Here is a 15,506-nt window from a genome sequence, read left to right as displayed (position 1 = left end):
TTACAGTAAGACAGTAAAAGCCGGTCAGCTTTGACTAAACTTTTTCTCCCTCAAGGTTAAAATGCAAAAAATGTGCTTTGACATGTTTTGGGCACAGCTCTCCAGTTACAGGACAACAAAATGTTTTGGATAATTGGACATTGCAGACATATAGAGTCATGATATCATGTTCATTTTCTTTACCCCCCTTAAGTATGGTACAGCAGAATATCAGATAGAATAGAATCAGATAATACATAGGTTTTGGTGATGAAAAACTCTAAAAATGGGTCACTGCCCTGGGTGTGAAATATTACAAAATCTGTTTGAATGCATAATGCTATTGGCTTATGGTCAATATATGTGTTACAAAACCTTTTGTCATCACAAGCGATGACCTCATGAATCAGGATTCTTAGGATTTTGGCTGTTGACTATTTAGTGCTGTGGGAGAAAAGGCTCCATTGTTTTTTACAGTAAGACAGTAAAAGCCAGTCAGCTTTGACTTTAAAATGCAATCAATGTGCTTTGACATGTCTTGAGCAAAGCTCTCCAGTTACAGAGCAACAAAAATATTTTAATAACATGATGTTTTATACACCAAGAGTTATGGTATCATGTTCATTTTTGTTCTCCTTCAAGTATAGGATATCAGTTAGGATAGTTTCAGTATCAGATCATATCAGTTTCACACAGGTATCAGCTGCTTTGGTTGCTTTGATAGTGGGTCACTGCCAAAGGTGAAGTGTTTGGAAGTATTTGACCAATCTGAGCTATTAGGCTATTCTTGAAAACCTACCCTTATGAAAATTAACCATGGTTTTACTAAAAAAAAAAAAAAAAAAGAAGAAGAAAATATGGTTATTGTAACCACGAATTAACCATGGTATTGCTACACTAACCATAGTTTAACCATGGTATTTGTAGTAAAGCTGTGGTTATACAAATGATAATCAATTCGCCAAATGGTTACTTTTACTATTATAAAACCATGGTTAATTTTCGTAAAGGTACATTATAAACTACCTTATCAAGTCTCTCATCCTCATTCATCCGCATTTCTTTGCTCAAATACTCTTGTAGCTACCGTAAAAAAAAAAAAAAAAAAAAAAACATTATTTTCATTCTCTTTAAACATTTTAATGTAACATAATGGTATTGTTGTGGGGGCTATGATTTCGTAAACACTTACGTGACGTACTTTTAAAGCGTCGTTGTCTGTACTCCCGCATACGTCATTCGTGGTCGACGAACGAGCCACTTGCATGTGGAAATGTTTCCTTAATTCAGACGAAGCGTTTTGACTTTTGATAAAAAATGTCTTCTAATAACAGCCAGCGAACGGAACCTGTGACAGAAGAAGAGCTCGAACAAAAAGAGGAGCTGAACAACAAGGTTTCCTATCAAAAATATTTTGTATAGCCTATATAGTTACATAATCATAACTTTACGTTAATGGTCATTTAAAGCATTTCACTGTTTACAAACCTTTACGATTCATTCACAGATAAAAGAGCAAAAGATTTTAGTCGACGAGTTGAGCAATTTGAAGAAAAACAGGGTATGTATGTTGACCCATAACTACATTTAGAGTAACAGATGCTGTCACTCAATTATAGATGACAAGTCGAACTGCAGATTACATCTCCAAATCCTATACAGAAGTTCATATATGTTTAACCTCTTAACAAGCGCCCCATTTTTGTGGAATTTTTTGAAAACGATATACCCAAATGAAAATGTCTGCAGCTCTTAAACCCTATGGTCTATATTCATAAACCTGGTCTTATTTTAAACTAGACACTTGAAATATTGCTACCCAAGAGTCATAATAACTCAAAGTAATATGGGAACAGAGTAATATACATGTAAATATACATGTAAGTGACTCACGTTTTTTGTTTTTTGTATTCACTTAGGGAAAAAAATATTATAATTTAATGTTAAGAGCCTGAAAATAACTTAAATATAAAACTGAATGTCTAATCATGTCATGATTCAAATATGAGGATGATTCTCTCAGTAATGTAGCTTCTGTGAGCTTTTATGTCAAGAAAAGTCTAGGCGTCATTTCAAAAAGGCCATTTATTTCAGAACATTTGCTATTGTAAAGAGTAGTTTTTCATTCAAATAAATCTGCAATAAACTGCAATATACTACTAATTATAATGGATAAACAGTTACTGAAAAACTAAAGCAACTATTTACAGAGATTACAAAGTGTAAAAAACTCATTTAGCTGATGGGAAGCGTCAGTGAGAGACAGCGCGCTCCACTGGAGTTGCGCCATGGAGAACGTGCAGCCAGCGCGCAAACTGTATTCACCAAAGCCTACTTACGCAAACTGCGCAAGATAATGCCTTTTGATTGGTTACTAAGTCCATCAATCAAACCTTTGTTGGAAAGGCATTGGCTGGGCACCGAGTGCCTTTATCCAACGAAAACCATGGGCGCAATGATTGACAGCTCACCAAGCCTGTAAGGCACTTCCTCTATATGATGCATCCCAGAAGAGTCTCTGATTGAAGGAGAGAGACGGGGGAGGGTTTAAAATACGTGGGAGAAGCCATTCTAGCAGGGGGAGTTTGCCAGACACGGAATAGAATCGATATTTCATTGAAAATGGACATGATTGATCACGCTAACTCAAAACTCTCTTGCAAACAACGGAGGATTTTTAGTTTTTTCCCTATTTTTTCGTTGTTTTGGATTAAAAAGTGGGATGCATTTTGAAGAGTGGACTCTTACACAGAGATGTATGCGGGTGTTTATTGGATTCGTCCGATCTGATCTGAACGACAGGAGATGAAAGATGAGTAACGCTGATATTTTTCTAATGTTTACATGGCTGGTCCTTTAGGGTTTCATTTAACCCTTTCCTCTCTGGTGTATTTATTGCAAAAACAAGTTCAGAACATGAATCTTGAGTGTTTTAGCTTTCAAATGATGCATAGTTTGTGATAGTTGATTGAATATTTTGTATAAAACAAAAGTAAATAAAAGTACACACCCCCCCACTTCCGTCAACCCCCCCGTCCACGAACCGGTGCGGGTTAAGAAGTTAAAACAATTTTAACTGTAAGCTGGAATCTTATATGATTCATATTTTCAATTACTTTCGCTTTTTGTCACTAATGCTTAGCTATATTTTTCCAATTAAAAAAGGAACGAAATTTGGACTCAAATAATACAATTCCATGTCCTCCTTCAAAAGACTGCTTTTATCTTGCATGAATACAAACAATATCAACATTTACCTCAAAGTCAGTGGTCTTTCCATGGCTTACATTTAAATGAAGAGGATATGACTGAATTTCATTTTTGAAGAATTAGAATTACCCATTTTCTTAGGATTATATGCAGATTTGCTAGAATATCATTATATTCTTGTAATCCTAACGTTTTTTCTTATAGAGAGTGTACACACAGCAACCAAACAGCAATATATTCTTCCTGACAGACAAAGGAGAGACACTAAGCTCTTGTAAAAGTAAGCTTCATTAATAATTTATAAAATCATAAATGAAATCAACCGCTTGAGATCTTTCTAATACTGTCATCATCTTGTCTCTTACAGAGGATCTTGATAACATGAGGAAAGAATATCAAGATATTTAGTGCCGTGAGATCATGTGTGGGATCTGCTGTGTGGTCAGTTTGACCACACCGCATGCCCAACTAGAGGAGCGTGTGTGTGAAAATCTCAAAAACAGAGGACCCAACTGTAGCCGGGACATTACAGTAACAATCTCAAACTGCAGTCTCCTTTTCTCTGCACATGTGCTTCATATGAGGGGTTGCCTGACACCTCAGCCTCTTCAAGATGACAACGGGAACATGCTTCTCTGGAATGGAGAGGTATTTGGTGGTCTGAGAGTAGAGCAGGAAGAAAATGACACCAAAGTTGTTCTCCATCACCTGTCAATGGCACAGAGCGCCTCAGATGTGGTATTTTTACTGTCACAACTCAAAGGACCCTGGGCCTTTATCTACTACCAAAAAGTAGAGCACTGTATCTGGTTTGGGAGGGACTTTTTTGGAAGAAGAAGTCTGCTTTGGAAGTTTGATCCTGAAAGAGCGTCTTTCACACTAGCATCTGTTGCTTCCCAGCCAGCAGATAGTATTCAATCTCAGTGGCAGGAAGTACCACCTAGTGGAGTTTACAGGTTTGACCTAACGGACTCTTTACCACTAGGGACATTTACTTTTGATCTTTATCCATGGGTTTTCCACAATGGCAGTGAGCCAAATGAAAGCTCAGAATTGAAATGCGAAAGCGTACACAGATCTGTCTCTGTAAACAAAAATAGTTCTGGACTTTACCTGACCTGCCCTGTTTGTCCAATGAACACATCCATTTCATCACTTGCGACTGAACAAGTTCAGAATGCCTCGCAAACCTCTGTTGCAAGTCTGAAAGAATTGCTAACAAACACTAAAAAGAAAGCGATGGTTAGCACGCTCATTGACGTTCTAAGCGTGGCTGTCCGTAAGAGAGTTTGTTACCTACCTGCTCAAGATGAATTGGCGGCCCCCTTAAATGATACAAAAGCTGATATTGCCATCCTTTTCTCTGGGGGGATTGATTCAATGATATTAGCCGCCCTTGCTGATAGACACATTCCTGCAGACAACCCCATTGATCTACTCAATGTTGCTTTCAAAATCCAAGAGGCAAAAGTGCCCCCTAAGTCTTCGAAGAAAGGGAAAAATAAGAAGAAAGACAGCGATGATGCTGATAAAACACAATCGGTTCAGCAGAGCTTTAACTGCTTCGATGTGCCTGACAGAATAACTGGAAGAGCCGGTCTGCAAGAACTAAAAAATCTCAGTCCAAACCGCCAGTGGAACTTTATACAAATCAACGTAACTCAAGAGGAGCTTCAAGAAATGCGTCAGAAACGCATTTGTCATTTGGTGCACCCTTTGGACACTGTTCTGGATGATAGCCTTGGATGTGCCGTCTGGTTTGCTGCCAGAGGAACTGGCATCATACATGAGGGTGTTGAAGAAGAGCTTTGTATTTCAGAAGCAAAGGTTACTTCGTTTTTTTGTTTGTATTTGAATTATGTCTGTATGAAAATTGATGTTAAGGTAAAGACTTCAAGTCACACAGCATAAAGTTTTATTTTCCTCTTCTCAAAGGTGATTTTGACTGGCATCGGGGCAGACGAACAGCTGGCGGGATACTCCAGACACAGAGTGCGGTATAAGAGTCTTGGAATGGAAGGACTCGTCAAAGAGCTGGCTATGGAGTTGGGACGAATATCCTCCAGAAATCTGGGAAGGGATGACCGAATCATTGGGGACCATGGAAAAGAGGCCAGGCAAGAGTTACACTTTGCAGCTCAAGGGATATGTAAGATTAAGAAAAATTCTATAGTATTGCGCATAATACATATATTTCTTTTAACTCAGATTCCCATACTTGGACGAAGATGTAGTCAGCTTCCTTAATGGATTGCCTGTGTCGGAGAAGGCTGACTTGTCTCTACCCAGAGGAGTTGGAGAGAAGCTGTTATTGAGGTTAGCAGCTGTCGAGTTAGGATTGGGACTCTCTGCTCTTTTACCTAAGAGAGCCATGCAGTTTGGCTCCAGAATAGCCAAGTTAGAGAACAACCATGAAAAGGCCTCTGATAAGTGCAAAAGGCTGGTCACCACCTGATTTAATACCTCTAGTTCTTTTTTATTCTGAATATACTGCTAAAATAATTTGTTGTGGGGGGTTAACAAGATTGACAATAATTCACTCAAAAAGGGTACTGATACAGTTTTATTGTTTTCATGTTTGAACTACATTAAATAAACAGTTGGATTGAGAAGTTGGTCCTTGAAGTATTTGTCACATTCTACGTATGATCCGAGATTCCCCACATCAAATCGACCAGATATCCTGTGCACGTACACAGGCCTCCTAAAATAAAACCATTCATGATTAATGTCACTGAATGCAAGCAAACACAATGCCTAATTATTGTCTACAGTTTGCCTTTAAGTGACCTTAATATGAGCCATGACAGAAAGGTCCCTGGTGCGTCCCGCTCTTCAATGGGTGCATTCTGTATGGAGAAGAGTTGCATTAAAAAAAATAACACTAGCATAATTTCATAAATATAGATCAACTGTACCTTCTTCTCACTTAGAAAAGTGTCCAAAAGAGGAATGGAGGTTTTTGAAAACAGGTAAAAGCAAGGACACTGCAAAATGAGGAAAACACATTCAATACGTTGCTTGTAATAATAAAGATAAACAGTACTGAAATGTCTTTATCTTCAAATACAAATGAAAACATACTGCGTTACGTGAACTTGTTTCATGTAAGAGAGGTTTTTCCTTCATGCGCTGTACTTTAAGGTTCTCATCCAACTCCAGAATCCCATATTTGGATGTTTCTGAAGGTGAAAATTATATAATAATGGATTTAAAAACTAGTGACCATATATTTAGCAAAGTAAAAAACATTATCTCCCGGTTTCACACACAAGGCTTCTTAAGCCAATCCAAGACTAAAATGCACGTTTGAGCTGTTTTAACTGAAAGCAAATTGCACTGATATATCTTAAATAAGTCGGTGCCATTGTTTTGTCTCAATGCACACCAATAATGTTTTTTTTTTCTTTCGAAGGCATGTTTATTAAAGCTACTTAAATGTCCTAATTGAACTAAGGCCTAATCCTGGCTTTATCTAAGCCCTGTCTGTGAAATCAGGTCATTGTTCTGCTTTCATGCTCACCCTCATCTTTGCATTGGTACGACAGCACTAAATTGCTCTCTTTTTCTTTATTTTGCACTTCAGAGAACCTCTCGGTAAATGTCCTCAGGCTGAAATCCTCTTTGAATAAAGTATCGCTGCAAAATGAAAAATACTATAATATTTTTCCCTCTCTTAAAGACATCTCAAACACTGCCATAGAGACAGTGTCTTATTCAGTCTGATGCTTGTCATACCCTCCGATAACTAGTAAGTGGTCATCCATAGCACACAACTTGACTGTCAACTGAAGACAGGCAACAGCACCATGTCTGTCCTGCAGAGACAATTGAAAGGGAGTTAAAAAAAAAAAAATTCATATTCAACATTCATAAATTGCTCCATTCCAGTATGCTCACCTCATTTCTTCTTGTACCATCGTTTATGATTTTAACATTGGGGAATTCTTGAGCCCACTGCTGGAATGCTTCAAAGTAAAGATCATTTGTCTGTTCAATAGATGATACAATTAATTATTTTGTGCATTATAATCATGCAAGTCAAACACTTTCGGTCAAAGCTCAATATGGTCATATTAAAAAAACTAAACAATCAAACACTCACAACCACATAAACTGTGTCCACACATCCTGTTTTGGTCAGTGCCTGAACCCAGTGTGAGATAAGGGCACATGGACCGACGGGAAGCAGTGGCTTGGCAATGCCGCCCAGATGCTTAAAATTCCCAGTCGTGTCATTCTCGATATCCCTTTGCAGTCTAGTTCCATAACCTGCAGCTAAAATAACAGCTTTCATTGTCCGCTGAAGATGAAAGTGACAACAGCTCCTATTAGCATGTGATTTTTAATAACTTTGCTGAAATCGCAAAGTTGTACACTTTCTGGGGCTTTCGCCAGGAACGTTCCCTGAGTAAAGGTTGCTGTAGTTCCTTCATTCGGTCAGACATGCGCAGTACTGGTCCTCACAACGTTATCAAAGCGGTCCACATATCCGCGAAACCTACTTAGCTCGTAACGACACGCTAAAGGGGTTATCTTAGTATGGTTGGGGTAGTTCACTCTAAGGACTTTCTAGTTCTGTATTGGTGATTTTTATTCCCAGTTATGTGTACTACTATATTAAGTCTTTACACTTTATTTATGTACGTTTCGTTAAAAGAAAAAAATCGCGAATTGGATATTTTGAACAGTTCGTTTCAGTGAACCGGTTCAGTGATTCATTTACGTCATGACGTACTTACGCAATAGACGTAGATATGTGCATATTCATAAACATTAAATGATGTAACATTACGATATTACTATTTTACATAAATTATATAAAAATCATATTAATCTAATGTTGAATGTAATGTAAAGTTATTGCTTGTGAATGTTTCATTATTTTTAAGGCATTTAAAGGACGTAGCAACTCAATGTAATAACTGCACATAATGTAAAAACGGCACATAATATAATAAGTATTAAATTATTATTGTAATAAAATGTTCATGTAATAATTTTCTCAAAATGTAATAAAATCTTGAGCTCATAATGTAATAACAATTTCTACATTATGAGAAAATTATGACATTATAAACTCACCAATCATATTGTCATAATTGTAATAACTTTTTAAAAGAAAAATATTAGTATTCCTTTACAGTAGATTTAAAAAAGAAAAAACCTAAATCAAGTCTTAAACTACCTGTGAAATGCAACAGATTATTATTATTATTTATTAAACATAAAGCATTGATATTCCTTTACAGTACATTTAAAAAAAATCTAAATCCAGTTTTAACCTGCCTACAAAATCCCCCAGATTACTATTACATTTTATTATATTTTGAGAAAATTATTACATTATGAACATTTTATTACAATTATAATGTAGGCCTAATACTTTTTACATTACGTGCAGTAATTACATTATGAGTTGCTACAGACGTTTTAAGGGGTGACGTTTAAATTAAAACAATTTCATAAATGAAACTATTTAAAAAAGGAATTATTTATAACAAGATTAATTTCATCCCTCCATTATCAAACCAAAGGGATGTCTTACTTTGTTATTGTGCTAGATGGGTTTATAAAGGCAAACTAATATATCGTGCATACTTTGTTTTTATCATTGTGCTTTTGGGCATAGCCTATATAATAATTTTAATATTTCCTTCTATATTTTTGATTAAATTTGTATTTGTTTTAGTAGCACTCTGTCATGAACAACAGATAAAAAAATAGCCTATTGGCGCATTTATATTAGTGTTTATTAGTGTGCACTGTCCCTGTTAGATAAACTAATAACAATTAAAAAACAAAAACTAAGTAACCAACCATATTTATGAGCCTGCCGCGAAAGAGTGCAACACCACCATCTATTGGTTGATTTGAAAAGTTGCAGAACCGTCACTATGCGTCACTGGTTGCTAAGAGCAACGCTGTTCAAAATCACACATTTCAGCGGACAGTTCAGTCTTTTGAGGTGAACATTAATGGTCTCTATCTGAAAAACAAAACCCATGAAGTTTTGATGGAGAACCCATCCGACCAGAGCAGCGAGAGTGCTGTTCGTGCCGCGTTGAACGCTCAGTCTTTACTGCAGAAATATGACCGCAGGGAACTGCAAGAACTGCTCAGCCTGACCTCCTGTAACTGGCTGCTCAGTGGTGAAGAACACAACCAGCCTGTGGATGCACCTCCCGGCATCATCAGACAAATGAGGAACATCTTAGCTCACAACATTATCATTCTGGCTCCCTTTGACTCATGTTTGCCTCTGGATTACAAAGTGGTTCACCAGATTGTGAGGGAGCTGACTGTGGGGATATATGGTTTTAATCAAGTTCCCGTCATCAGTCTGGTACCCAACTATGACCAGAGCTCCACGTGCCAGTTACCACCAGCATATCACGATACAAAAGTCGGTCAGATACTAATAAACATAGATTATACCATAAAGGCTCTCTGGCACGGGAGTTACATTTCTAGAGAAAAACGCATGCGCTTCTCTGAGTTATGGAGATCCATCATGGCCGTGGATTCAGATGGTGTGCCTCAAACTAAGAAAGATGTGCTTGAAGAATTCCTAAATGCAGGTGAGATATCAATTATTTCGATCCAGAACAGCTAAAGTAAGGTGTGAAAGTAATAATGTCATTTGTAGGCTATCATAAGCTAAATAAACCTAGAAATAAAATGGTAAGAACAATACTTCTTCAGCATTTATTCATATTAGTTAATGTTAATTTGTTAGTTAATTTTAAACATTTAGTAAACCATTTTAAGGTCAAAAGTTGTATCTGTTAGTTTATGCTCTATGTGCATGAACATTTGTATTAACTAACATTATCAAAAAAAGTTAATAAATGTTTTAAGAAATATTAGTTAATGCATCAACAAATGTGAATCACTGAGACCTTATTGTAAAGTGTTACCACTAAAATTACATGAAATAATAAATAAACTTTAACGGAAATTAAAGTATAAAACGTTAGTTTAGACAAAGTTTTACTTGATGTAAAATAACTGTAACTAAATCCGAATGAATACAATCAATAAAAACTATAGATTTATTTAAAAAAGCAACAAAAAAATACTAAAAGTTAACTAAAATGAACATAAAATATAATATGTACATAAAATATTAATAAATATATATGATAAAATATTTAAAGGAACACTCCACTTTTTATGAAAATATAAATAACCAACGTGACAACCTGCTTGCACAGGGAGCATGTGTGGGGACTATTTTCAGGCGCGGTGTAATATCATTGCGCCGCTGCACTCATGTGATGGCTCAAAGTTCCTTGATTATTACGCAGGAGTGAGAGTATAGTTCCTAGCCATATCGGTCTAGAGAATCACAACTTTTCATTTTCTGTCAGTCTCAGTACACGATGTAACAACAGAAGAGTCAAGTTTTAAATAGGAAAATTATCTAAAGTCCTTGGTCATTTTTGAGCGAGATTCTAACGGTCTAATCAGATTCAATGATCTATGCTAAAAGTGCTACCGCCAGACCCGGAGATCGGCTGAATGGATTCGAAAACGGTAAAACTCAACTGTTTAACTCTGAACATTTTAAGTCGGAAAATGAGCCTATTTTCAACAAAAGTGGAGTGTTCCTTTAATAATTATATTTAATTTGTTGATGAATAATTATTAAATATTATAAATGAAGACTTCAGATGCAAAAACAACTAAGTCCGTCTGACATTTTTCTTTTAAATTAGCATTTTTATGTTTTTAATTTTAATTTAATGTCCCATTTTTCCTTTTTGAAGCTTTGATTGTGTCTACAGTGTACATGTTTCGCGTGTAAAAAAACAGTATTTTTCACACAATTTACTTATCTGTATACCGCTGTTTTCACTGTCCTAAAACGGCTCGATGACTTCCTTATTCTATGAAGTCCCTCCTTTAGAAATACGTAACGAGTTCTGATTGTGCCAGCGGTTCCCGTGTTGTGATTCGACAGCAGCTTAGCGCATGTTGCCCGAAAAGGTCACGCCTCGTACCATGACGGGGAGATGCATTCGCTCAATGTTATTGTAAACATGTCTATTTTACCGTATCAATTTGAGCCACAAAGGTGATTTGACTCAGGGATGAAAATAACAGCATCTCAATGACATGGCGACAAACACACTCTACGAACGCAACACTTCCTCTTCTCCACGTGGGAGAGCAACAAGACCACGCCCCCTTTTTCGCGTACTCTTGTGGGCGGAGGTTAGTCGACAAACTGTTCTACTGACGTCATTAAAGCAGGATGTACATGGATGTAGTCCAAACCGGCCGTTCGCTGTAGGCTTTGAAAGGGAACTTCTGTTAAATAAAATATCTTGCTTGGCATTGAACTTTGAGCTTTATAATTTTACAGGTATTATTTATTCTCTAACAGCAACATTACACACTAACTAAAGTTTGAAAAATGGGATCACGAAGAACAGGACCTTTAACCTTTCCATTGTCATTAAATTGAAATGACTGAACCTAAATATAGAGCCTGATAACAATGCTTATTCAAAAGAAAAATGCCAGACAGACTTTTTTTTTTGCATCTGAAGTCTTCAAATATTTCTTACATTTTAATAAAAAACTATAATAGCATCGCAGTGATACTAAAATAACACTGATTTGCCTCACTAGGTTTAACAGACATCTCAGATGATCCATGTTATCAGGACATTTATAAGGAGAACGTTGATGTAGACCCAACCTATGAACCCAACAGCGCAGACGAGGAGAATCTCTTCTCACAATACTCAGAAAGCATCCTGATCAAGTTGAGCGCCTACCTGACCTCTGTCCGCCAGCACCAAAATCTCTTTGTGTTCGAGGGCTCTCATAGCCTGTCCAATGCGGTCCGACTCACAGAGGACAACATTGATCTGGCCACCTACCAGAGGCTACAGAAAAGACTGGCTGACCACATTATTCTGGTGAGAGAGCACCTCGAGAGGAATGCAGAAGTCTCCAGAGACCTCGCCTACCTGAAACTCATCACGTTCCTGGTGCCCTTGCTGATATCTTTGAGGAAAAAGATGTTGATTCCTAATCTGTCTCAAATGCTCCCACCTTTGTCAGGTTTGCCTTTTCTTTTGATTGCCATCACTGCCATGCCTGATAAATATGTGGATGCACTGACATTGGTTAATGAAAACAATTTTTTCTTTTTGCTTAAAGATGACAAGCTGAAAACAGAACGAGAGGTTCCTCCACATCTTCTAGGACCAGAATTTGCCTGCAAGCACTTTCCACAAAAGCAAGATCAGTATTTTCACCTTCACGGAGGGATTGAATTTGATGTGGGGACTCCTCCTCTTGATGACATCACTGAGGAAACGAAGGTGAGATATGAGGGCAGTTTCAGTTTGAATAAAAATGCAAAGCTTATGGAATCCCCTAGAATTTATTTAATTGTTTGTTTGTGAAGTAAATAATAAATATAACATTATGGCCCTGTTTCACAAACAGGGCTTAGATAAAGCCAGGATTAGGCCTTAGTTCAATTAGGATATTTAAGTAGCTTTTATAAACATGCCTTGGAACTTGTTGCCTCGCTGCCTTATCAGACAATGACTTGTAAGGCAGCATTTGTGCATGAAGACACCTCACGAAAATTTTCGGACAGACTTCTAAGGCAGTGTAACAGTTTAATGATCTACAGCTAAATAGAGAGAGCTTTGGTGAGAGCTAAACAAATATTTAATCACTACAGAAGTAATTTCTTGCTAGAAATGAATGACATCAGAAGTGGAAAATGTTGGTCAAAACTTTACATTTACACACAAACTGACCAGTAAACGCAACTTTCGGACGACATCTTTTTTTCTTGCTCAACTGTCACAGAATAGAACGCACAGGATTGCGGAAGGATACATTTATGCTGCCCTCAAAAATCAATCAGATGAAGGTCTCAGGAGACAGGAAGTGAAGCTAACTTTAGATTCGGATGTGCCTTGATGCCTTCCTACCTTGACATATGTCCTCCGAAGGCAGCTTTTTCCAGGTTTCGGTTGCAGCCAATGGCACTGACTAGGGGTGCAACGATACCCTCATGTCACGATTCGATACATATCACGATACTGACCACACGATATGATATTATTGCGATAATTTTTTACTGTTGATTGAAATGCTAAATTTGGTATTACATTGGGGGTGGAAATGAATAGGCTTGGACCAAATGTTGTTAACCTAAAGCACTGGACAATGGTGACACCAGAATAAAAATATGAATATATAATATGAAGCTGAAAATACAGAATTGTTTTAGCCGAATATGCTTGCACTCTGTCACTGACTAGATATATTTAAAATAATTCAGGCCACTTTTTACTCATAACAAGACGTGGCATTATCAGGACCCACAAATATTCCCCCATTGCATTATTATACATTATATTCAACATTATATATAGTAGTTTAATGTAGTACTGACACTAAGTTAAAACTCTGCAAACTTGAATATTGTCACTATCCACGATAGATATTGTTGCATTTTTGTATTGCGATATATTGTGACACTATATATTGTTATACCCCTAGCACCGACATATTTTAAGATATGCTCAGACATGCATTTTAGTCTGGGACTAGACTTAGACCTTGTCTATGAAACCAGGTTAATAATATTTAATATTGCCTATATGCAATAAAATATTATTATAATATATTAAAAATATTGATATAGTTAAATATATTATTACCTTGTAATATAAACGAATTACTGGATTGTTAGATGAACTAAACATTTAATTTGAAAAGTATCAGACGTTGATATGTATTTTAGGGTATTAAATATATATTATATATAGATTTTTTTTTCTTTTCTTGTGTAGGTGGCTTTCAGAACTCTGCAAACGCAAGCAGCCAATTACCTGTACGAGTTGCTTCGTCAGGACTCTTACAAAACACAGTTTCCAATTCCACTCAGTGAGATTGAAGGGAAAAGGTCAGCACTTCTGTCACAAATTGGTTGCAATAATGAAGAGAAAAGGATCTAAATGCAGCAGCATCTAACTTACATTTGTGTTTTGCAGCTATAATGTCATCTCTATTGAGTTAGAATCACTTTATCCCCAACAAAACATGGTTCAGTGGTGGGGGGCTTTAAACGCTTCCATCAAAACCCTCAAAGGGAAGAGGCTGCCCTTGACGGACATTGAGCTACACGAGCAGTTCAAGAAAACATTTGGTTACACAAAAGCTATAAAGTGCAAGGTGATAAATGACAATCAATAGGTTTCAGAGTACTACCTCCATGCACAAACTCTGTATTTAAACATCAAAATGTGTTTGTAACTCAGAACGTGGGATTTGGGCTGAAATCAGCAGCAGAGAGAGGACTGTGTGCAGCTTTTCACTCACTATGTCGCAGGAACCCGGCATCCCACCTACATGTTCTTGATGAGCAGGGTCTCTCTCTGCTTCACCACGCTGCGGCCAACAACCAATCACACATCATCCTTCAGCTCGCTACAGCAGGAGTCAATCTCAACCAGACACGCAGTGAGAGATTCACTAACACAGGTCAGCACATGATCAGTCTCTACTAATGTGCAGCTGGGGTTAAAAGCCTTTAAAAGCTTATAGATATTTGCACATATTCTTACAGTGTTTTTATTGGCAGGAAAACAAGGTGTCGGAGGTCCATTCATAGAAGGAGCTGGTAAGGGTCTTATACTGGAAACTCCTGAAAGAGACAAAAACGGATGTAACCAATACAACAATACTACCACTATTTAATTTGTTATAATAATCATTTTTATTTATTAAACGATTAGTTCACTTTAAAATGCAAATTAGCCCATGATTTACTCATCCTCAAGCCATCCTAGGTGTATGTGACTTTCTTCTTTCTGACGAACACAATCTGAGTTACAGTATATTAATAAATATCCTGGCTCTTCCAAGCTTAAAGGAACATACCACTATTTTTGAAAATAGGCTCATTTTTCCGACTCCCCTAGAGTTAAACAGTTGAGTTTTACCGTTTTCGAATCCATTCAACCGATCTCTGGGTCTGGCGGTAGCACTTTTAGCATAGCTTAGCATAGATCATTGAATCTGATTAGACCGTTAGCATCTCGCTCAAAAATGACCAAAGACTTTAGATATTTTTCCTATTTAAAACTTGACTCTTCTGTAGTTACATTGTGTACTAAGACCGACGGAAAATTAAAAGTTGCGATTTCTAGGCAGATGTGGCTAGGAGTTATACTCTCATTCCTGCGTAATGATCGAGGAACTTTGCTGCCGTACCATGGGTGCAGCACAGGGCCGTGCAGAGAGTTCTTCAGAGGCAGGGGCTCAAATGTAAA

The 15,506-nt window shown here is 37.1% G+C and overlaps 5 protein-coding genes across 8 annotated transcripts in view; 4 read left to right on the top strand and 1 right to left on the bottom strand.

Moving 5' to 3' along the window:
- The window catches only part of tfpia (tissue factor pathway inhibitor a), a 1,059,262-nt gene that overhangs the window by 1,037,055 nt on the left and 6,701 nt on the right, over positions 1-15,506 (top strand). The window lies entirely within an intron of this gene.
- On the top strand, positions 1,212-5,016 carry asdurf (ASNSD1 upstream open reading frame). The gene is made up of 4 exons (XM_079822144.1): positions 1,212-1,374; positions 1,487-1,540; positions 3,394-3,469; positions 3,557-5,016. Exons 1-4 carry the CDS (start codon positions 1,297-1,299, stop codon positions 3,595-3,597), a joined length of 249 nt encoding a protein of 82 aa, XP_079678270.1. The 5' UTR covers positions 1,212-1,296; the 3' UTR covers positions 3,598-5,016.
- Positions 3,557-5,799, top strand: asnsd1 (asparagine synthetase domain containing 1). The gene is made up of 3 exons (XM_079822138.1): positions 3,557-5,016; positions 5,125-5,306; positions 5,398-5,799. Exons 1-3 carry the CDS (start codon positions 3,610-3,612, stop codon positions 5,642-5,644), a joined length of 1,836 nt encoding a protein of 611 aa, XP_079678264.1. The 5' UTR covers positions 3,557-3,609; the 3' UTR covers positions 5,645-5,799.
- On the bottom strand, positions 5,653-7,901 carry LOC307129589 (glucose-1-phosphate adenylyltransferase). 4 transcript variants are annotated; one of them, XM_079822140.1, is made up of 8 exons: positions 7,295-7,891; positions 7,090-7,179; positions 6,928-7,007; positions 6,713-6,828; positions 6,274-6,371; positions 6,108-6,176; positions 5,980-6,038; positions 5,653-5,893 (listed from the first exon to the last, which is right to left on the bottom strand). In XM_079822140.1, the coding sequence occupies exons 1-8, from the start codon at positions 7,484-7,486 to the stop codon at positions 5,773-5,775; spliced, it is 825 nt and encodes a 274-aa protein (XP_079678266.1). In that variant the 5' UTR covers positions 7,487-7,891; the 3' UTR covers positions 5,653-5,772. The 4 variants fall into 4 exon arrangements, with proteins under 4 accessions (XP_079678266.1, XP_079678268.1, XP_079678265.1 ...); XM_079822142.1 differs by having other exon boundaries at positions 7,090-7,157; XM_079822139.1 differs by having other exon boundaries at positions 5,980-6,176; positions 7,295-7,901.
- Positions 9,377-15,506, top strand: part of ankar (ankyrin and armadillo repeat containing) — a 22,709-nt gene continuing 16,579 nt past the window's right edge. The window contains exons 1-6 of the mRNA XM_079820714.1: positions 9,377-9,770; positions 11,830-12,267; positions 12,367-12,530; positions 14,025-14,137; positions 14,226-14,406; positions 14,493-14,730. Coding sequence (XP_079676840.1) covers positions 9,392-9,770; positions 11,830-12,267; positions 12,367-12,530; positions 14,025-14,137; positions 14,226-14,406; positions 14,493-14,730 — 1,513 coding nt within the window. The 5' untranslated portion in view covers positions 9,377-9,391. The remainder of the gene's footprint in view (positions 9,771-11,829; positions 12,268-12,366; positions 12,531-14,024; positions 14,138-14,225; positions 14,407-14,492; positions 14,731-15,506) is intronic.

The sequence above is a fragment of the Gobio gobio genome, assembly GCF_949357685.1.
Source record: "Gobio gobio genome assembly, chromosome: 7".
NCBI classification, from domain to species: domain Eukaryota; kingdom Metazoa; phylum Chordata; class Actinopteri; order Cypriniformes; family Gobionidae; genus Gobio; species Gobio gobio.
This window is presented reverse-complemented; position numbering and strand designations above follow the sequence as displayed.